Source organism: Portunus trituberculatus, chromosome 33, assembly GCF_017591435.1.
Source record: "Portunus trituberculatus isolate SZX2019 chromosome 33, ASM1759143v1, whole genome shotgun sequence".
NCBI lineage: Eukaryota > Metazoa > Arthropoda > Malacostraca > Decapoda > Portunidae > Portunus > Portunus trituberculatus.
In genome coordinates this window covers 13497190-13519633 of record NC_059287.1, presented here as the reverse complement: position 1 = coordinate 13519633, position 22444 = coordinate 13497190, and the positions used below count along the sequence as shown (strand labels likewise).

Genomic DNA, 22444 nt, shown 5'->3' with positions numbered 1-22444 from the left:
AAAAAAAAAAAAACTGAAAAATGGCATAAAAAAAACAAACAGGAACTGAACAAAAAAAAAACAAAAAATAAAATAATTCAAAGAAAAGAATGGACTTGGTTAAGAAGAAGAACAAGGTAAGATTTGAAATCTACAGAATGAATGATGTGGGTTATAGGATGGACTTGCTCAGAGGACACAGGGAAGAAGGGACTGGAAAACTTAGACAAGAAAGACTTGAAAAGCCTTATAGAGTGATGATTATGAAACTACGGACAGAGAGGTGTGTGCAAGTAAACCACACACCACCACCATTCAAACAAAATAGACACTGTGAGAACACAAACCACCAAGGAAATAAATAAAAACATGCACACAACACAACATTCCATAAAACGAATTCACAATGGGGATAAACATTATTTAATCTATTGCTGAGAAAGCTGCTAAGAGTTATCAAAACAGGGAGAGTTTGCTGTTACAGGAAGATATAAACAAGATCTATGAATGGAGGAATGGAAATGGACAAAGATATGATGAAAAAATCATCACAAGCATGATACGCCCAAGGCTGGAATATGCAGCTGTGGTGTGGTCTCCACGAGTTCTGAAAAGGATATAAGAAGATTAGAACAGATACAGAAGATTGCTAAAAGATGATGCCAGAACTGTGACAGAAGATGGAAGGACAGAGAGACATGTAAAGAAGATCAGGATGAGGCAGTGTGTGAAGGATATTGGAAAATAGTTTTCCTCATAGAACGGTGGAAAAGTGGAATGCATTGAGCGGTGAAGTTGTTACACATAATGTGCATAACTTTAAGAAAAAATTGGAAAATGGAGACATGGAGACAGGACATGGCCGCTGAACCCTGTACAATACTAGTAAATAGGTAAACACACATATGCACACATACATTCTTCGGATGTTAATAATAGTAACATGGCAACAGGTCTGAGTGGAATTGCCAGAACTTGCTCCCAAAAACGGTAGGCTGTCCCAGTGTGTCCCATCCCAAGCATGAACTGCAGGTTGTCTGTGATGGCGTGCTGGATCCCCACCTCCACCGCCTCCCTTGGCCTGCAAGAGAGAGAGAGAGAGAGAGAGAGAGAGAGAGAGAGAGAACATTATTGGTTTGTCTGGTTAGGCTAGGTTTGGTGAGGTTGGAAAGGAGGCTTAAATTGTCAAAAAAATTTGAAAAACCTAACAAAATGTAAGAAAAACGAAGGGAAACATTAAAACAACACCAAAACACAGGAAGAATGAATGAAAAACATATGGAAACATTAAAAAAAAAAACATTAAAACACACGAATAATGGAAAAAAACACAAAAACATTCAAAACTTCAAAACACAAGGTTCAAATCTGTGGGAGAGAGAGGAGTGGTTATGGGCTGTTAGATTAGGTTAGCTTGAAAACGAGTATGTTTTGGGAATGTTTTGGTGTGTTTTGAGGTGTTTTGGTGTTCTGTGGTTTGTTATGTTCAGTGTGTGCTGGTGTGTTTTGAGGTGTTTGAGTGTTCTGTGGTGAAGTTATGTTCAATGGGTGCTTTGGGGTGTTTTGAGTGCTGTGGTGTTTAATTGTGTTCAGTGTGTGCTTTGGTGTGTTTGATTTCTATGTTTTGGTGTGTTTCAACATGCAGATGACACATCATCACAAACATTCAAACACACCCTAAACAAAGCACATTCAACACTCCTAAACACCCAAAACTACAACTAGGTAACACACACACACCAATTTGGGAAATAATTACAAGTTCACTAAATGAAGTGAAAGTTCCACTAGAATGGAAGACAGCCAAGGTAATACCGATATTTAAAGGAAGAAAGGCAACTGAACCACTAAACTACAGACCAGCGTCACTTACAAGCATTTTGGGGAAGTTGTGTCAAATAATTATCAAAGAAAAATGGGTTAAACATCTGGAAGAAGAAAAGTCATATAGAACAGACAATTTGGGTTCAGGACAGGACGGTCATGTGTATCAAACTTATTAAGCTTCTACTCCAGAGTTACAGAAGGACTGGAAAGCAGAGACGGATGGTGGACACAGTATACCTGGACATGAAAAAGCTTTTGATAAAGTCCTCATGAAAGATTACTTTAGAAACTAGAGAACATAGGAGGATTGCAAGGAACCTTATCAGAATGGATAAGGGATTATTTGAAGGACAGGGAAATGAGAACTGTGATCAGAGATACATACTCAACTTGGGGTAAAGTAACTAGCGGAGTGCCACAAGGGTCAGTGTTAGCCCCCATTATGTTCCAGATTTATGTAAACGACATTCACAATGGGGTAAACAGTTATATTAATCTATTTGCTGATGATGCAAAGCTGCTAAGAGTTATCAAAACCAGGGAGGACGTTTTGCTGTTACAGGAAGATATAAACAAGATCTATGAATGGAGCAGGAAGTGGAAATTGGAGTTTAATGCCAAGAAATGTCACGTAATGGAACTAAGAAAGAGTAAGAGAAGACCGGTATGGAACTACCTGATGGATAAGGAACAAATAATGAAGACTAAAGAGGAAAAAGATCTGGGAGTGATTATACAGGAAAATCTGAACCCAAAAAACACATAGGCAAGATATTTGGATTATCATGTAAAATGTTGACAAATATAAGAATGACATTTCAATTCATGGACAAAGATATGATGAAAAAATCATCACAAGCATGATACGCCCAAGGCTGGAATATGCAGCTGTGGTGTGGTCTCCACGAGTTCTGAAAAGGATATAAGAAGATTAGAACAGATACAGAAGATTGCTAAAAGATGGTGCCAGAACTAAAGGACCTAATATACAAAGAATGGCTGAAGGAAATGTGACTGCCAACCTTACAAGATAGAAGAGAATGAGGGGACCTAATAACAATGTACAAGATAGTCAATGGCATTGAACAAAATAGACAAGGAAGACCTGGTGCTGGTGACTGACAGAAGATGGAAGGACAAGAGGACATGTAAAGAAGATCAGGATGAGGCAGTGTGTCAAGGATATTGGAAAATAGTTTTCCTCATAGAACGGTGGAAAAGTGGAATGCATTGAGCGGTGAAGTTGTTACACCACATAATGTGCATAACTTTAAGGAAAAAATTGGAGACATGGAGACAGGACGCTACGAGGCCCGCTCGAACCCTGTACAATACTACTAGGTACTAGGTACAACACACATATGCACACATACACACACTTCTTAGGATGTGCAATAATAGTAACATGGCAACAGGTCTGAGTGGCAAAATTGCCACAGCCTTGTCTTGCTCCCACCAACGGTCCGAGGCTGTCCCAGTGTGTCCCATCCCAAGCATGAACTGCAGGTTGTCTGTGATGGCGTGCTGGACACCCCACACCTCCACCGCCTCCCTCATGGCCTGCAGGAGAGAGAGAGAGCGAGTGGTTTGGGGGTGTCTGGTTAGGCTAGCTTTGCTGAGCTTGGAAAGGAGGCTTAAATTGTCAAAAAAATTAGAAAAACCTAACGAAATGTAAGAAAAACGAAGGGAAACATTAAAAAAACACCAAAACACAGGAAGAATGAATGAAAAACATACGGAAACATTAAAAAAACATTAAAACACACGAATAATGTAAAAAAAAACAAAAAAACATTCAAAACTTCAAAACACAAGGTTCAAATCTGTGGGAGAGAGAGAAGGAGTGGTTATGGGCTGTTAGATTAGGTTAGCTTGAAAACGAGTGTGTTTTGGGAATGTTGGTGTGTGTGTTTGTGTTCTGAGTTTTGAGTGTTCTGTGGTGTTTAAGTTGTGTTCAGTGTGTGCTTTGGTGTGTTTGGGGTTTTGAGTGTTCTGTGGTGTTTATGTTGTGTTCAGTGTGTGTGCTTTGGTGTGTTTTGATGGTTTGAGGTCTTCTGGGTGTGTTTTGCTTAGAGCTTAGAGTGTGTTTTGGTGTGTTTCAACATGCAGATGAGAGACACCTCTAAATATCACCCAAACACATTCAAACACCACCAAACACACCCTAAACACACCCAAAGCACACTCAAAACACTCCTAAACACCCAAAACACACATCCAAATATCCCCAAACCACCCAAAACACTCAAGCACCACAAAAACACACCCAAACCCCACAAAAACACACTCTTTCACCCCAAACACCCCAGAAACACAGCCAAACCCCTCCAGGTTTTAATGATCTATTGACAGAGTAACATGATATTTATCAAATCAAAAGCAGAAACACTCTTAAGAACAAACTTCCTCCTAACTGTGGACTTTGAAAACCAGTGGTCGCCTAAGTTGTATTTCTAAAAGACACTTGTTTCAACACTACTATTTCAATCATTAGCAAAACCATCTACCCCAAAAATGTGTGTGCCCTGCGCTTTACAAATCAGAATCACACGGGTTTTGAAGGAGGTTTGATGGCTGTATTGACAGATTACATTGATATCTACCTTATCAAAAGCCACATGTGGGCGTTGAAAATTGTGGCAACATAACCTATATTTTAAAATAACTAATTTCAGTCACACGGGTTTTAAACACCTCAAAACACACCCAAAACAGAACCCCAATACACACCAAAACACACAAAACACCTCAAACACACCCAAATGCATCCAAACACACTCACATGCACCTCTTCCTTATGTGTGAGTCTGTAATACACTTTGTCCTTGATCTGGGAGAAGGTGGTGATGGCGGTGGACAAAACGGGTATGGTGTTTTTCAAGGCCGGTTTAATCTCCGTCCTTGACTTCAAATAAATCGGCGTGTCGTTTTCTGCGGACCTGCAAATGTTTGGTTAGGTTAGATTAGGTTTGTTAAAAATAAATCAATAAATAAATAAAATGACAAGGTTAGGTTAGACTGAGAGAAGAATATGACATTCAAACAACAAGATCGCATAGTAAAAAGCTGAGGAAGGGAAGATGCCTGAGAGATGTTAAAAAATAGTTTCCCGCAAAGATGTGTTGAGACGTGGAACAGTTTGGGTGAAGAAGTGGTGTCAGCAACGAGTGTGCAGAGTTTGAAAGAAAAATTGGATAAGTGTAGATATGGAGACGGGGCCACACCAGCGTAAAGCCCAGGCACTGGAAAACTACAACTAGGTAAATACACAAACACATAAACACACACACACACACACACACACACACACACACACACACACCAATTTGGGAAATAATTACAAGTTCACTAAATGAAGGGAAAGTTCCACTAGAATGGAAGAGAGCTAATGTAATACTGATATTTAAAAGAGGAAAGGCAACTGAACCACTAACCTACAGACCAGCGTCTCTTAGAAGTGTTTTGGGGAAGTTGTGTGAAATGATTATCAAAGAAAAATGGGTTAAACATCTGGAAGAAGAACAAGTCATATTGAAAAGACAATTTGGGTTCAGGACACGGAAGTCATGTGTATCAAACTTATTAAGCTTCTACTCCAGAGTTACAGAAGGACTGGAAAGCAGAGACGGATGGTGGACACAGTATACCTGGACATAAAAAGCCTTTTGATAAAGTCCCGCATGGAAGACTACTTTGGAAACTAGAGAACATAGGAGGACTGTGAGGAACCTTGCTCCAATGGACAAGAGATTATTTGAAGGATAGGGAAATGAGAACTGTGATCAGAGATACATACTCATCTTGGGGTTAAGTAACCAGCAGAGTGCCACAAGGGTCAGTGTTAGCCCCATTATGTTTCAGATTTATGTAAACAACATTCACATTATGATAATCAATTATATTAATATGTTTGGTGATGATGCAAAGCTGCTAAGAGTTATCAAAACCAGGGAGGACTGTTTGCTGTTACAGAAAGATATAAACAAGATCTATGAGTGGAGCAACAAGTGGAAATTGGAGTTTAATGTCAACAAATGTCATGTAATGGAACTAGGAAAGAGTAAGAGAAGACCGGTATGGAACTATTTGATGGGAGAGGAAAAAATAATGAAGACTAAAGAGGAAAAAGATCTGGAAGTGATTATACAGGAAAATCTGAACCCCTTAAAACACATAATTAAGATATTTGGATTATCATATCAATACAACAAGGTAAATACTTCAAAGACAACCAATAGCTTACAATATCCTCAAAATTTCAAGTCATAAATTCTATAACTTTGTTTTGAAATCAGTTTTTCAGATCTGGATCACAGCATGCCCTTAAATTGTTGAAAAAGTAAGAGAAAACAAGAAAAATATTAGAAACACATTGAAAAACATGAATGGAACTGCAGAAGAGAGGGAGGGAATAGTACTGGGGTTGTTGCACTAGGTTAGGCTGGGATGGGTGGGGAATTATTGAAAAAAATATCATGTCATAGTTTTCTCTCTCTCTCTCTCTCTCTCTCTGGCAGCTTGGCAGTGCTTGGTGACCTCGGGGTTGGACACACAGCTGTGACCTTTCTTCCACTTGTGACCTCGCCCGCTGGTCTTCTGCAACCCCCGCCTGGCCATCCTGTACCTGTGGGGGAGGGAGGTCATTAGTTGGGGGCAAGACAGGGGGAGAGAGGGGTCAAGTAATAGATTAAGGTGAAATACTATTAAAATTTTTACACACTGACTTGGGGGAGAGATTGTGGGTGGCAGAGGGGGAGGGGGTCAGTTATTGGAGGAGATATGGGGGGAAGGGGAGCAGAGGGTCACACAGTTTATTTATATTTAACGCAACAAAAACACACACACACACACACACACACACACAGCTGGTGTTACTGCAGCGTGAACCAACAACATTCTTGCGGAAATTAATAATAAAAGGCTATTATCAATTTCCAAGAGGCCTACAACTAACCTAACCTATTATTCATTTCTGATAGGCCTATATCTAACCTAACCTATTTTTCATTTCCAACAGGCCTACACCTAACCTAACCTAACAAGAGACACATTAATTTCCAAACATTTCAAGATCATGCCTTTGGTGTTACTGCAGTATGAACCAACACACCACACACCACTACACATACCATACGCCACTACACACACCATACACCACTACACACCATACACCACTACACACACCACACCACACACCAATACACACATCACACACCATACACCACTACACACACCACACACCAATACACACCATACACCACACGTGACTACACACCACACCACACACCACTCTACACACTCTCACGGTCCACATCACACATGAAAAATTAATAATAACCTTAAGACAGAATGTAGGTAGGCCTATGAGGTTATATTTGAGGCCCCGCGTGCTATAGTATACCCAAGCGCCATCCTGCTCAAATTTGAGATAATGCTATCACACGGTCAATCAGACCATATACTTTCATGTGGACGAGGTGGATGTGAAGAAATACAAGATAATATACGCGAAAAACCCAATAGAAATTTCTTGGGTTTACGTCTTTAGCACTCGGCACACGTATTTTTATGCAGTGCGCGAGGTAAAGTATACACAAGCGCCATTCCCGTGACAATAGACAAAGCAGCCTGCTTTTCGCGCATGCTAAAGTATACCCATGCGACATAAGCAGCGTGAATAGTCTCGTCCCCAGCCTCTAGTGCAAGCTATAGTATTACTCCCGCTCGTCCCGAGCTTGAGTTTTTGCTTACAAGCTTGCCATGCAGCACGTGTTGCTCTTAACATATTTATAACATTCAGAAAATAAATTATAAAAAAATATTTTATGGCAATAGCTTAACAAAATCATTATCAAACACTCTATTGACACTCACCATCATTGTACAACATAAAAGAACACGCTAACCTCTGCCAGGTGTAATGGTTCTTGCATAAAATGAAAACTTTTGCCAATTCCTCGTCTTTTTGGTTAATGATGGGGAGGGGAGTGCATCTTAACAAAAGTTGATGGAGCAAAGTAGAGATGATAGGCTTTAGGATGATGCAAACCCCATTGCCCTAGGTGTAATACTCTTCATGATATCGATCTTTAAAGAAAAAAAAAACTTTGAACTCGGTTTCTGAGACTTTAAAATGGTGGATGGGTATACTACAGTACGCGCGGCCTCATTTATACTCATAGGCCTAACAGTGGATAGATTAGGTCACAGTAAGGTCAGGTAAGGTCACAATAGGCAACAATTAAACATAACAAAAAAACACCAAGAATAAGATAAAAATAAATAATAATAATAATAAAAACCAGACGTCCATCAGACCAACCCTTGACACGACACACTGCTAGTACACCTGTTTGACACGATACACCCTACCCACCACCCTGCCACGCCCTCACGCTCCCCTACCCCTGCAGTAGTAATAGTAACAGTAATAGTAAGAAAAGTGAGTGAATACTGATACGCACCTTTCACTCTGGCTCTCCACAACACGTGCTGACCTCTTGGCCCGTCTTGCTCTGGGGAGGTTATCGTTATTTTTATTACTTTTTGTAATTTTAAGTAATGTAGTGTAATAAAACATGTAGACTTTTGGATGGATGAAAAGCGGCGCTCTCACTAACATCGCTAATAAACACCCAAAAAGGCCCAAAAACACACAAAACTACCTAAAAACACCCAAAATCATCCCCAACACACCCCAAACCACTTAAAACACCCAAAACACACTCAAAACATCATGCAACACCTCAAAATGCTCCCAAACACTCAAAACTCACTAAACACAACCAATATACTCCAAAATCGTCCCCAACACACACCCAAACAACTTACAACACCCAATACATCATGCAACACCTCAAAATGCCGCAAAACACACCCAAAACTCACTAGAAATACCCAGTACACACACCCAACACACCCCAAACCACTTACAACATCCAAAACACACCCAAAACATCTTGTAATACCTCATAATGCACCCAAACACTCCTAAAACTTACTAAAAACACCAAATATATACCAAATCACCCTCACACACACCCAAAACCCCTAACAAACACCCACACACCTTAAAACACTCAGAACTACCCCAAAATACACTCAAAACACCTTGCAACACATCAAAATGCCGGAAAATACACCCAAAACGCACTATATACACCCAGTACACACCGAAATCACTTAAAACACTCAAAACTGCCCCAAAACACACTCAAAACACCATGCAACACCTCAAATTGCCCACAAAACCCACTCAAAACATGCCAGTACTCAAATACACCTCCACACCACATTCAAGGCACGTCAAATACACACGATATATACCCAAAACAACCTTATAATACACCCAAACACCCTGCAACACACTTAAAACGCCCCAAATGTGTCCCAAATCCAACACTATGCATTATAAAGAACGTTAGGATTAAAAGGGACACTCACCTAAATATTACACCTTGGCTCCTTCTCCTATTCCGCCTCTATTTCTCGTTTCTTCTTCGTCCTCCTTCTTTGTTTCTCCTTCTTCTTCCTTCTGTTGCTTCCGTCTTGACGTCTGAGCCTAGAAACACATCAAAACACAAGATATTAGACAAAATATTGAGGATAAGGTGGGTGACTTAAGTATTGTGACTTGGCTTCTCCTCCTCTTCCTTCTCTCTTTCTCCTTCCTTCCTTCTTATCCTCCTTTATTTCTCCTTTCTACTTCCTTCTGCTACTAGTATCTACACACCTGAACCCAGAAACACACGAAAACACGCAGGAATCACCAGATATTAGGCAAAATATTGACGAACTGCGGGTTTGGAAAAGAGGCGGCAGCCCGGGGCTATGATGAGTCACCACCTGGGCTGTGGTCATCACAGAGAACGGGAGCGGGGTGACTCGGCTAAATTACGTAAATCATTTCATTTTAAAAATGACTTTTAGAAAAAACGAAGCCACGGCCGAATGCTTGTTATTTTATGACGTGATAAATAGTAAAACTAAGTTTAAAAATATCAAAACAACTCCAGCTTAACTAGTTTTCAAAAAATGTCTAAATTAAGTATGCTAAATATAAAACAACATTCAAACTCATAAATCTGCTAAAACGCCCTGCAAAGTCAAACCATTTTCACTTGGCGAGTGTTTTACCACATTTGAGGGAGTGTGAGGTATCTTTCAAGGCATTCCACAGCGAGTTACACCGAGAACCACAAACGTCACCAAATAAAATAAAGAAAAATAAGACGTTTTTTCAACACCACCAAACACCATTTCAAAGTCCACATATTTCACTCAATAGATTGATTTCACGCTTAAAACAGGACAGCCGATCCTTTGATACCACAAAGGCCCACTTATACCTTCAAATAAGAAACCTCAAAATTCGAGAGGAAAAATTTTGACCGTTGAAAAGCCTTTAACACACGCCATAAAACACCACTAAACGCCACATATTTACCCAACACAGGCGCGCAACACACTTCAAACACAACGAAACATTTATACAAACCATAAAAACACACCATGGAAGCGTAATATTACTCTCACGAAATATTAGAAAAAAGTATTGGACCGAGCAGGCTGCCAGGGGGGGAGTATGGCGGGGGACCGGAGGGGTAGGTAACATCCGGGGACCTGGAGGCGGGAACAGCGGCGGCGCGGGGTCCATATGTTGCCTTTAAAATCTCACCACAACAAAATGAAGCTATGTCGGGAAGAAATGACCATGGGAGATGAAATAGTAGACTGGTGGGTGCACTCTGGCACATGTTTGGCTCACTGTATGTGAGTGAAGGACGCAAATAACAACGGCGAATATACACAACTTGCCTCTATGACCGCTTGTTTACCTAATCACCTTTACAAATCTGGGTACAGTTCGAGGTATTTTCACTCCCGTAGGTAAATGGAGGCCCAAGATAAGCGAATGGCCTTAAACACACCTTGAGTAAGTGAAGGAGGGGTGTGGTGAAGGCTGCAGGTCAGGGTGGCTTGCCTTGCACTGCTGGTTCACTCTTGTCTTGCCGCTTGTGCTGCTAAAAACTGCCTGGGAATATGGTAACACTTCACTTCATTGTGTGTGTGTGTGTGTATTTAGCTTGGTTCTGTGTGTGTTTGAGTGTGTTTTGAGTATCTATGGCTGTGCGTGAATGCGTCTGGGTGTGTAGATAGACCGAGCAGTAAACACCAAAACACCACCACCAGCGCCACCACCACTGTATGTGCGTGAAGGCTGTGCTGTCTGTACGGTACACAACTGTCAATGATAACTCCATAACATATAACATAACATAAATAATAGGATAACAAAGGGCCACCAGGGTCCATCTAGGTTATCCTGTATCAGTTGCACAGCGACCTCATCATCAGTACTTAAGACACACTTACAAGTACACAATACATTATATACTAATTCTAAATATTTGGCCCATTTTAACCAGTAGCAGAAGGTATATCCGTGAAGGCGCTACGTGTGTACAATATTATGAATGTCTATGATAACTATCTATTGATTTGATTTGATTTTATAAGTTTATTGTTGAAAAAAAAAGTACAACAAAGGAGATGGGAGGAGCCTGCCACCCATCCCATCCCCCAAACAAATGTTCATAGAAAACTAATGTATTGCAGTACAAAAATAAATAATCTTAAGTATATTTACATTATTTACAAAGGTGGAGCAAAAAGTAGGAAATCCTTGAGGATGGCAGGGATTATGTCATTGTTGAAGAACCAGCTTATCATTGGTTGCAGGTCCCAGTTCCCCTGTGGGCAGAAATGCACCAGCAAAGGACACTCCATCACATAGTGGGCAAGTGTGTGCCCTGCAAGACTGTGACACAGCTTACAGGGCATAGCAGCAGCCCCACTGACCTCCCAACAGTACCTGTAACCCAGCCTGAGACACACAGCAACTTCCTGCCATAGGTGACACTGCTGGTGTGGGAGACATGTACATAATGGACTGAACTGGGACTGCCTTTCCCATAACAAGTGTCAAGGTTATGAGCAATGGTGCTGCAAACATGACGTTTAAGCTGACCCTTGATGTTATTATAAGTGTGTTCAACAGGACAGTCAGCAATGTCCTCAGTAAGGGAGTGACGGGCAAGAACATCAGCTTTTTCATTATAGGAAATTCCAACATGAGAAGGCACCCAGGTGAAACATACTCTGAGATTATAAATCTATCATGAATGAGATGCTATAGTTGTAAAAATACCACATACTGATTTATTGGTTATTGTGACATTTTTCTCTTAATTATCGTGTCCAGCTTTGGTTATTTGTCAAAGCAGTATATATCAAATTGTATCTAGTTTACAGCGAGAGTTGGGACAAGAAACGAGGTGCTTAAAAAGGCAGACTATTTCATTTTTCTCATTCTCTATTTCTATCGATAGACTGATGATTTACCTAAGACCAATTTAATCAAAGAGTTGTGATTTATATGTATATATTTATTTTGCACTGTAAATATTTCAACAATATTATGTATGCAAATAAAACTATGAGTGAGTATGATTTCAGTCTTGCTTTATGTGATGTGAATGTTTTCTCTCTTCATGTATATGTGCAATACGTAGTGATGTTACGTAGCCACCCTGAGTGCTTGTTATCTCTTCCTTCCCCATGCCCTGACAAAGGACAAGTTTTGAGATAGGAATAGGATCCCTGTGTGAATGAAGCGTGTATGAGAAGCTGAGTGTGCATATGTCAATATTTAAAAATGAAGAAAAAAATGAATAATAAACAAACATAAAATATAATTGTTTATAGAAATCCAAGAAAGTTTCTTGAATACTTCCTTGAATACTTGAGTTTATGGTTCCTGCCCACCACTAGCATGAACCTTATTATGAAATACTTCGGCGTAGCACCGCACCTACACTCATTGAAGAGACTCTAGTTGATGTGGTGTGGGTTTTTAACAGTGTTTTTATGCTTCTTTAGAGACATTAGAACAATTCCCAGACGTATTAAGTTAAGAATAGTCTTGAGACCGGCTAGTTACCTCACTGCTTTTTATATCTAGCAACACTGTGTCTATTACTTGACAATCTGTGCAGTGGCATTCCCTTTCTCCCACTCTTTTATCAGTAAAAATATAATAGTTGATAGTTACTTGAAGTAAATGATAAATCTATGTAATGTCCTCAGAAACACAGACTTCCACCTGGTCTGGCATTGTTTTCCTTATTGTTATGATTAGGTACCCATTTAAGTACCCAAGGCATTGCTTTCCTATTCTGGTTACAAATAAAAAAAATATATGAAGTTTGTGCCTATGTTTTTTTTTTAACAATATAGTTTAGGAAAACACCTCTAGCTATCCATTCACCCCATTTATATCATATTTTATTCAGTTGTAATTAAAAATTATGATAAGTTCATCATGGCATTTTCTTTACCTATAATATAATCTATAATTAATCAAACACACTTCTGCCTTTAAACTAAACTACAGTCTTTGGGTTTGCAGTGTCTAGCAATGATTGTGCTATCCAGATCACCTCATCTTGATTACTAAGGTGTTAGACTAACTTCATGTCTGCCCTAAGAGTTCCTTTATCTGTCTAAGCTTTTCATCTTTCACTCAGATCAACTGTCAGTGTTTGTATAATGTTCCAAGGACTATGATGTATGGTTCAATCAAAATGTTTTTTTTTTTTTTTAAAAAGTTTAATCAATTACCAGGTGCTTCAACGATGCTCTAAGGAACAGCATTATAGTCAAAGCCAGAAAACATGTAATTTCTGCTACTCTATATGAAATTAAGGCAGAAAGTCATTATCTTTTAAGTTTCACTTATTTCCAAGGAAGATCATTATGGTAAAAGCCCAAACAGACATTATCTTTAAGTCCATAAACATCTAACCACAAAATTATTAGGTGTAAAATTTTTCAGAATTTGGCAAGAAGTTTAAAGGAAATACATCACAATGCTAACCAGCATGGATGCAATTTCTCTGACTCAATATGAAGTTCAGGCAAAAGTCATTATGTGTTCAATGTAGTATTAGGAATCATTAGTCTTCCTCCTTTCTTCCAACCAAATATTCCCTTCATGTGACAGGTGTTTCCTTGCTCTCACTGTCACTGAGCAGGTAAAACAATTAAAACTCCTGGTACAAAATAACTTTCTTGATAAATAGATTACAGCAAAATACATAAAAAATATCTACACATTTAAATATCTGCAATATGTATGTGAATACTGTACTAAAAATGTCAGTCAGGTTTGGAGTGGCTGTTGTCAATCTTTCTAAACTAAGGCCTCATTCCAATAAGTTTCAGAGAGAAGAGAGGAGAGAAGAGGAGCTGTCAATCCGAACATAACCTGTCACACAACAAAAGCCTCCACAGTTCAATAAAATGATGCACTTGTTCATCCTGTCTTTCATTCAACACACTGGAAACACTTGTAAACAGGTCAACCAACTCACACACCCATCAACTAACAAAAGAGAGGAAACCATGTGACGCTCAGAGGACAAGGAAGGTTATGGAGCTGCGACAACTTACACTCACCTTAGAAGTTAAACAAAGCACACTTTCCCCACAATGCTCTGCTGCAAGCTAGGTTCCGTCAGCCATCAAGCCCAGCCTCCAGCAGCAGCACTAAAGAACAGCCCAGTACACATAAATAAGGAAGCCACATCCCACTACAATGAAGTTTGTTAGATGCAAAACTTTCCTACATGTTGGTACTGTTAAGGTTTTAGAGGCCAAACACAAACAAAACACTCCAGTAGATCCACTAAGTGTCAAGTTCTAATGCTATACAATGAAGGGTAAGAGAGTAAATGCAACATTCTGTGAGTAAGAAGCTACAACTGTATACCTTCAAGTCCGACAGCAGCTGAATCCCATCACAATGAGGTCATTAGAGCACAAGACCCATCACACTGGCCACCCACAGCCACAGTGAGGCCTCGCTGCACTACAGGCTCCGTAAAAAGTCCCCAGCACACGGTTAGCCGAGTTAAGTTAGTCAGCGTCTAGGCTCCGGCATGCCTATATTAGTGGTGGTCTTTTCAAGATAGGCAAGAGGTCCCTGCAGCCCCCCCGGCGGTGCCCCCTGGTGCTGGGGACCCATGCTGCCAGGGTACATTGCTCCCTCTGGGCCCCCCTGAAAGCCCCCCTGAGCCATGCCTCCCATCCCCCCCATTCCAGGACCTGGGCCCATGCTCCCTCCTCCTCCACCACCACCCATCTGCGGGAATAGAGAAAGATTGTTAACCATGCATGGGTTGGGCGGCGCTGGGCGGTGTGCGAAGAGAACAAAAACGGGACACCTAGGAAATGTTATGAGATTATGCTCCTTGTGATGGAAGGGGCAAATGTTAGTGACTTCTTACCTGTCCAATGCTACACACTACCACCCCAGTCAATGTGCCTTGCTAAGTGGCCTCCAGGTACAGTCACTCATCTGCTACAGGGACGACTCCCCCTTCAAGTCTCCCCAGCACAAATAGCCCAATACGGCACTTGTATGCCAATGTGACCTGCTCTGCCCATCAAAGAGGACATGAATGTGTAGTGTGAATTTCCCTTTATTTCAAGCTCAGCAATGCATTCTCAGGAAAGACTTCTTGCCATTATATCTTTTACACACACACAGACACACAAATTTGGGTAGACAAGTTATACACTCCCATATCACATCATCTTGAGCAATTTCACATCAGAATCTCTGATATCTACATTATTGGTTGTAAAGTAACACATCATTACTCTGGGCAGCCTCAAGACCCACCACCCAAAACTGACACATCTCTGAACTAAATCTGATACCACTTAATAAATTCCTCACCTTACATATGCCACACCAGAGTAGGAAAATGAAAACTATTCCTTGTGGTAACATAGTGAGTTTATGAGGTTAGCAAGTGGTGTGGGGAATCAGGTTAGAAATGTCCATTATAAGATGGTAGATTTTCAGGACCACCACAGAATAGTAAGACTGATGCAACACACAATCTACACTGACTCTACTGTCCTTTCCCTTACCAGCTGTGACACAAAAGCAGCTCAACAGACTGACACTCACACATTATTCTGGTAATGATGGGCTGAATATGAATACTTTGGCTGTCCTTCCTTCTGAATACATGCTGATACTTTGCTCAAAACTCCAACTCTGCAATGTTTATGTCTCAGATACTCTAGCATTGGCAAACCAGAGTACTTATCAGATCAAGCCAGATGAGTGACTGCACCTTGACATCCCACCATAAAACAAACTTACACAATGGGAAACTGAAGAAAAATTAAACAAAATCCCTTAACATAGAAAACTAATTAATTGTGAATCTTATAATGTTACAATTTCCAAAGATAACACAATTGAAGCTCCATTATCCTACTTCAGTGAGAATCAAAGGAGTATATGAGAGAGAATAAAGCTTTGAATACAATTTGATCCATAAATTCTTCTTGCTATCAAATTCCCAGAAAACCATGCAATTTCAGCCACACACCTGATAACTCTCAAGGCATCCAGACACTACTGCTTTGGTTCCTTGTGCTGTGTTGCCCATGAGTAATAATTTAAGTGCTGGGTGGTGCTGGTGTAAAAAAAATATAACAAATAGTGCACACAAATTCAAATATTATACAGTGTGGAGTTTGGCATTGATTTCAAATAATTTAGGGATAAAAGGTGGTGGTTTCTGCTGGTGTACGAAATGTAACTTCAACAATGGTGCAAATATATTTAGTGCCAAACATGAGCAGTTTAATTACTACTGCACTGGGAATTTGGTAGTGAAGTTTTTTTTTTTTGTTATACAGTACTTTAATTGACTTCGAGATGTCTTATGAAAGGTGGTGGGAAATTTCATGAAAGTAAAGGGGTTTGGTAATGTTTTTTTTTTTTGTTACATTGTACTTGACTTTGAGATGATTTAAGAAAAATAAGGGGAAATTTTGTGAAGATCTTTGCTAAGTGAAGGAGTTGGATGATAGAGCTTCTGTTTCCCCAAAGAATGGATGAGTCAGTGGTGTTTGTGCTTGGGGAAATGATCAACAGACACATGAGTATTCTTGTAGGGAACTGCCTCCCCACTGCTGTTATTTTTGAACACCTCAGCCTTAATTCTAAGATCTGTCTTTCTGTATGTGTAGAGAATAATCTTAAGTGCATTACATATTTAACCAACCATGCTTATCCTTGTTATTATTAAATGTATTATTATGATTATTACTAATTGCCATTGTTATCATTTTTACATTACTGAAAGACTTCTGATTTATAATTGAGGAGTAATTTTATAGTGCATGCAAGATTAAGTGAATGCATTAAGTAATTACAGTGTATTCAGATCCAGGGCCTTACATGCATCATATATAAAGCCGCAACCCCGAAACAATTCTGAGGCACCACAGAATCTGACCGAGGAAAAATAACACAAGTTAACTGACCTTAGAACTTCCTATTAGAAACAATACAGTAATAAGAGAGAGAGAGAGAGAGAGAGAGAGAGAGAGAGAGAGAGAGAGAGAGAGAGAGAGAGAGAGAGAGAGAGAGAGAGAGAGAGAGAGAGAGAGAGAGAGAAATATGCAATCCATCACATTACAAATATTTCCTGATGTAAATATAAAGCAACACTAATACTCTTCCAACATCTTTCTCAATTTTTTTCTTTTTATTTTTTTGTCAGTAATCTAGAAACCTTACATATGTAATTTACTTTATTGCTTGTACCATTAGCACCATAGTTTATACACAAACAGAGACAACAAAAATAACCTAAGCTTAAATCCTTATTTAAATCAACAATACTCTATGTTAATTTGAGCTGTCAAGTCTCCTCAAATGAAAGCTTAAGGCAGCAATGCACACACACACATACAAATATACACACACTCAAAATTTACACACACACACACACACACATGCACACACACACACACACACACACACACACACACACACACATAAACACACACACACAAAGCCACATTCTCACACATACACACATATTTGCTCAACACGCACACACAAAGCCACATTTTCACACATACACACATATTTGCTCAGTAATTCATTCATGTAGCTGTGACATAAACTGATTTCTAAGTACACTATCAACTGTCTTTCAAATAAGTACGTGGCATGAGCTGATTGTGAGCAAGCCTACAACAAAAGGTACCCATAACAGCAGCTGAGTGAGGAATGGAAACAAAAGCTAAACTAACTGTCTGTTCTTAGTCAGTCCTACTTTACTTACAACCTACAGCACAACCTTCCTAATAGTGGCAATGAATTAGTTGTTGCTCAGAAAGAAATGCGAACACAGTGAGTTACCCTTTCCTTCAGATCTAGCTTTTACATGTTTATACAGCGTGATTTAGGAACGTCATCCAAACCCATTGAGTCTCAGATTATCACAGGCTTATCAGTCATTCCTATTAACACTGACAGATTAAGACAATGAAAGCTCTTGGCATGGTCAAAAGTTTAGAGTTATGTTTCATTTCTCCAATTAATTTCAAAGTAGAGGCATTCTTACACCTGCAATATAACCATTCTCTGATACAGATGAGTAATTACTATGGTATATTTACCTGGAGGTTTGTCATGCAATCCTGTGACATCTTTGCTGCCACTCCCATGCAGGCCTATGTACAGGTACAGTACCTACACAATACACCTGCTCAACACATGACAAGCCAGACAGTACAAGGGAACACTGCCGGGACAATAATGTTGGCAGTGAGCAGCTTGGCCCCACTGCCTGCTCAGTGACCCTCCCGTGAACCAGTGAACCAGTGCACCCGTCCCGGGGCTCTGCTACACTACAACATATTGGAAGAAGAACTGGTAACAGTGTTGGCAATACTTGCTTGCATCATGGACGTCTGGGGCATACTCATGTTGGGGTTGTTCATGCCGTGCTGCATGGGAGGCACCCCTGAGGGACCCATGGGTGAATGGCCCATGCTACCCCCTCCCACTGGGCTCAGGCCAGGCATAGGCACGGCCTGGTGGGCACCCGTCTGGCCGCCCATCATCCCAGGATGCATAGGGGGGGCAGTAGGCCCTGGTGGCACTGGTGGCCCAGGGGGACGCGGCCCCACTGAGTTTGAAGTCCCGAGGCGAGTCTGCATGGAGGACAGCAGGCCCTGCCACTCGTTCAGCTTCTCGGCGTGCTTCTTGAGCAGCTCGTCCTTGCGTGCCAGCTCATTGCGCATCTCATTGATGTCCTGTAAGAGGTGGGCTCAAGTAACAGTTGAAGCTGAAATCCACAAAAATAGTAATTCCTTGAAAAGTTGGTTCTATTACAATGAATTGACAAAGCCTTTCCTTACACTTGCAAACAACTGATTCTACATAAATACCAATTCAGCAGCAGACAACCACTGAACACTGCCATGCCCTCACCTCTGACAGGATTAACTCTGGCTTCTGAATAGACAACAAATATCGTTTTTGTAGGAAGAATGCCTCCATCTGCCGGGCCAGGTCCAGGAACCGCTGCCCGCTGGTCTCTGCATTGGTGCGGAGTTCATCATGGTTGACGGCATTGAAGTTGTCCTCCTTTGTCAGCGGAGCCATGCAATTCTGAGGAAGCCAGGAAATGTTAATCCATTTTTTTTTTCTTTTTTTCTTTTTTATGTACTGGCCTAGAGCACCTGTGGGTAACTTGAAGAGCATAGGAAGTGCTGTTAACCCCTTCGCGCCGGATGTTAAAAAAGCCCGCCTGTATGATATACGGGTGGTAGTGCCACACGCCTGAGCGCGGGAAACTCGTGCAAGCTTGTCATACTTGTCGTCTTTGTGTATTATGCTGCTATTTTTTAGTCACTATATCGCCTTCGAAGAGGAAAGTGGACACTTCTCTCTTCGGAGAAAGAGAGAGAGAGAGAGAGAGAGAGAGAGAGAGAGAGAGAGAGAGAGAGAGTGACATTTGCTAATATTTTAGACAAGCGGGATGCATGTAGCTTATCTTTCGAGAGGAAGAGGGGGAGGGAGGGAAGGGAGAGGGAAACGAAGGGAGGAGAGAGAGAGAGAGAGAGACATTAGAAAATGTTGTTTTGTTTTGTGTGTTGTGTGTGTGTGTGTGTGTGTGTGTGTGTGTGTGTGTGTGTGTGTGTGTGTGTGTGTGTGTGTGTGTGTGAGATTCACTGTTTGATCTGCTGCAGTCTCTGACGAGACAGTCAGACGTTACCCTACGGAACGAGCTCAGAGCTCATTATTTCCGATCTTCGGATAGGCCTGAGACCAGGCACACACCACACACCGGGACAACAAGGTCACAACTCCTCGATTTACATCCCGTACCTACTCACTGCTAAGTGAACAGGGGCTACACGTGAAAGGAGACACACCCAAATATCTCCACCTGGCCGGGGAATCGAACCCCGGTCCTCTGGCTTGTGAAGCCAGCGCTCTAACCACTGAGCTACCGGGCGTGTGTGTGTGTGTGTGTGTGTGTGTGTGTGTGTGTGTGTGTGTGTGTGTGTGTGTGTGTGTGTGTGTGTGTGTGTGTTTTCACGAATGTTACAAGGCGGGACGCATGTAACTTATCTTTCGAGAGGGAGAGGGGATGAAGGAAGGGAGATGGGGAGGGAGGAGGAAGGGAGATGAGAGAGAGAGAGAGAGAGAGAGAGAGAGAGAGAGAGAGAGAGAGAGAGAGAGAGAGAGAGAGAGAGAGAGAGAGAGAGAGAGAGAGAGAGAGAGAGAGATGGGAAGTCTATGCCATTGGGTAATTTTAGACACAAGGCGGGGCACATGTAGCTTATCTTTAGTGATTGGTGGAGACAAGGATGGTGGGAGGAGCACTAGGATTTCAAGGACAGCATACAGTGTGTATAGTTGGTATCCAACACACTATACGGGACAACTGAACTGAAGAAAGCTCAGAAAAGAAATATGAAGCCTACGTAGGCGTCACCGTATTTGCTACTGGGGCTTCATGACGGCTACATAGGCGTCACCGTATTGAAGGGGTTAAGCTTTTACCTATTAGTGGTATGGGCAATTTTATTTATAGTAGTACCCATATTAGGGCCCATATCACCACCCAAACACATCTTTGGTGTAATTACCTAACACTTGGGTATCATGTAGCTAGGTACCTTTAAACCACTCGATAAATGGCATAGTTTCAAGGCCGTACTTGGTGGGATTTGAACCTATGCATGGATGTCTGCTCGATCCCAAGCTCACAACCTTATCCACTATGCCACCGCCTCCCTAACTAGGAAGAGAACACAACGTAGCTTGAACTGAGATGAGCTGTTTTTATTTGCTTTACTTTGATTATGACTGATATTATCTTACTACTGGCAACACAATATCAAGAAATCTATTCACACTAGAGTAATCCAAACAAAAATGGCAATGTCCTAATATGCACGTCCCTCCAGCTCATTTAATTTCCTGGGTCCTATTTTGCAGCTCTTTCACACAGATGATCTGACGCCACATATATGAAACCATACTATTGGTCAACAACACACATGCACACACACTCCTCCTATTCCCTTATTCGTTATCATGTTCTTTCTTCCTTTATTCATTAACATTTTCATTCCCATATTCGTTATCCACTTCCCCTATTCATTATCCACTTTCTATCTGCTGTTTTATTACCATTTTCCCCTATTCCCTTATTTGTTACCATTTTCTCCTTCCCATTTCTTCCTATTCCCTTATCTGTTAACATTCTCATTACCATTTTCTTCTATTCCCTTATTCATTATATTCTTCCTCTATTCCTTGTCCATTTCTCTTTCTATCCACAATTTCATTATAATTTCCTCTTGTTCTCTTATTCATTACCATGTCTTCAATGCCATTTCCTCCTATTCTTCTTCGTTATCCACTTTTCTTTCTATCTCCTGTTTTAATCCAATTTTTTTCCATTTATTATCGATTTTCTTTCTATTTCCTGTTTCATTTCCATTTCCTCCATTTGTTATCCACTTTTCTTTCCATATCGGTTCAAATCCCACTGCCTCCATTTATTATCGCTTCTCTCTCTCTTCCTTGTTGTCCAATAGTGTGGCTTCATATGTGTGCCGTCAAATCAGCTGCTTGAAAGAGCTACGAAGGAGGAGCCGGGAAACGAGGAGAACTGGAGGGACATCTATATTAGGACACTACCATATATATTAAGCTCAAATTTGTGGCAGGACCCTTCACACAGCCTTACAGCCTTCACAAACGCCCCATTTACTCTGCAGTATTCAGTAAGGGTAAGGGAATAATGGGAGGGTAATTAAAAGCTTAAGAATTCAACAAGAGAGTGAGAGAGATTGTGAGAGGGCGCCGTGACTCACCCCACAGACAGCGACTCACGACTCATGACTTACTGGCAACACCTCCATTCATCACCACTACACTCCCCTGTCGCATGAGTGAAGTATAGACGCATGAGACTCACCTGAAAAGCCTCCTCAAACTCATCGAAGAGATTGCCGGGTGTCGGAGTGGCCGCCATGATGCTTGTTTATGTTTTTTGCGCATTTTGTCGACATCTACCTAATATTCTCTTTTATTTATTATTTTCGTGTTTCACATTAACATTTTGCATTGAATAATTATAGTAAGAATATCTGAACACTCTCTTCAAATCCTGTAGTTGAAACGATGTTAGATTTTAAGGCTAACTCATCTAACATGGATTTACCCTTATTA

General features: G+C 40.8%; 2 protein-coding genes across 2 annotated transcripts; both read right to left on the bottom strand.

Annotated features, from left to right (window-relative positions):
• Positions 1–3150: 3150 nt before the first annotated feature.
• On the bottom strand, positions 3151–9214 carry LOC123512316. Its single transcript, XM_045268653.1, has 3 exons — positions 8271–9214; positions 4589–4745; positions 3151–3366 (listed from the first exon to the last, which is right to left on the bottom strand). The coding sequence occupies exons 1-3, from the start codon at positions 8426–8428 to the stop codon at positions 3151–3153; spliced, it is 531 nt and encodes a 176-aa protein (XP_045124588.1). The 5' UTR covers positions 8429–9214.
• A 4709-nt stretch (positions 9215–13923) lies between these two features.
• LOC123512369 (mediator of RNA polymerase II transcription subunit 28-like) lies at positions 13924–22267 on the bottom strand. The gene is made up of 4 exons (XM_045268735.1): positions 22191–22267; positions 19184–19363; positions 18646–19005; positions 13924–15010 (listed from the first exon to the last, which is right to left on the bottom strand). Exons 1-4 carry the CDS (start codon positions 22245–22247, stop codon positions 14789–14791), a joined length of 819 nt encoding a protein of 272 aa, XP_045124670.1. The 5' UTR covers positions 22248–22267; the 3' UTR covers positions 13924–14788.
• Between the last annotated feature and the right edge of the window lie 177 nt (positions 22268–22444).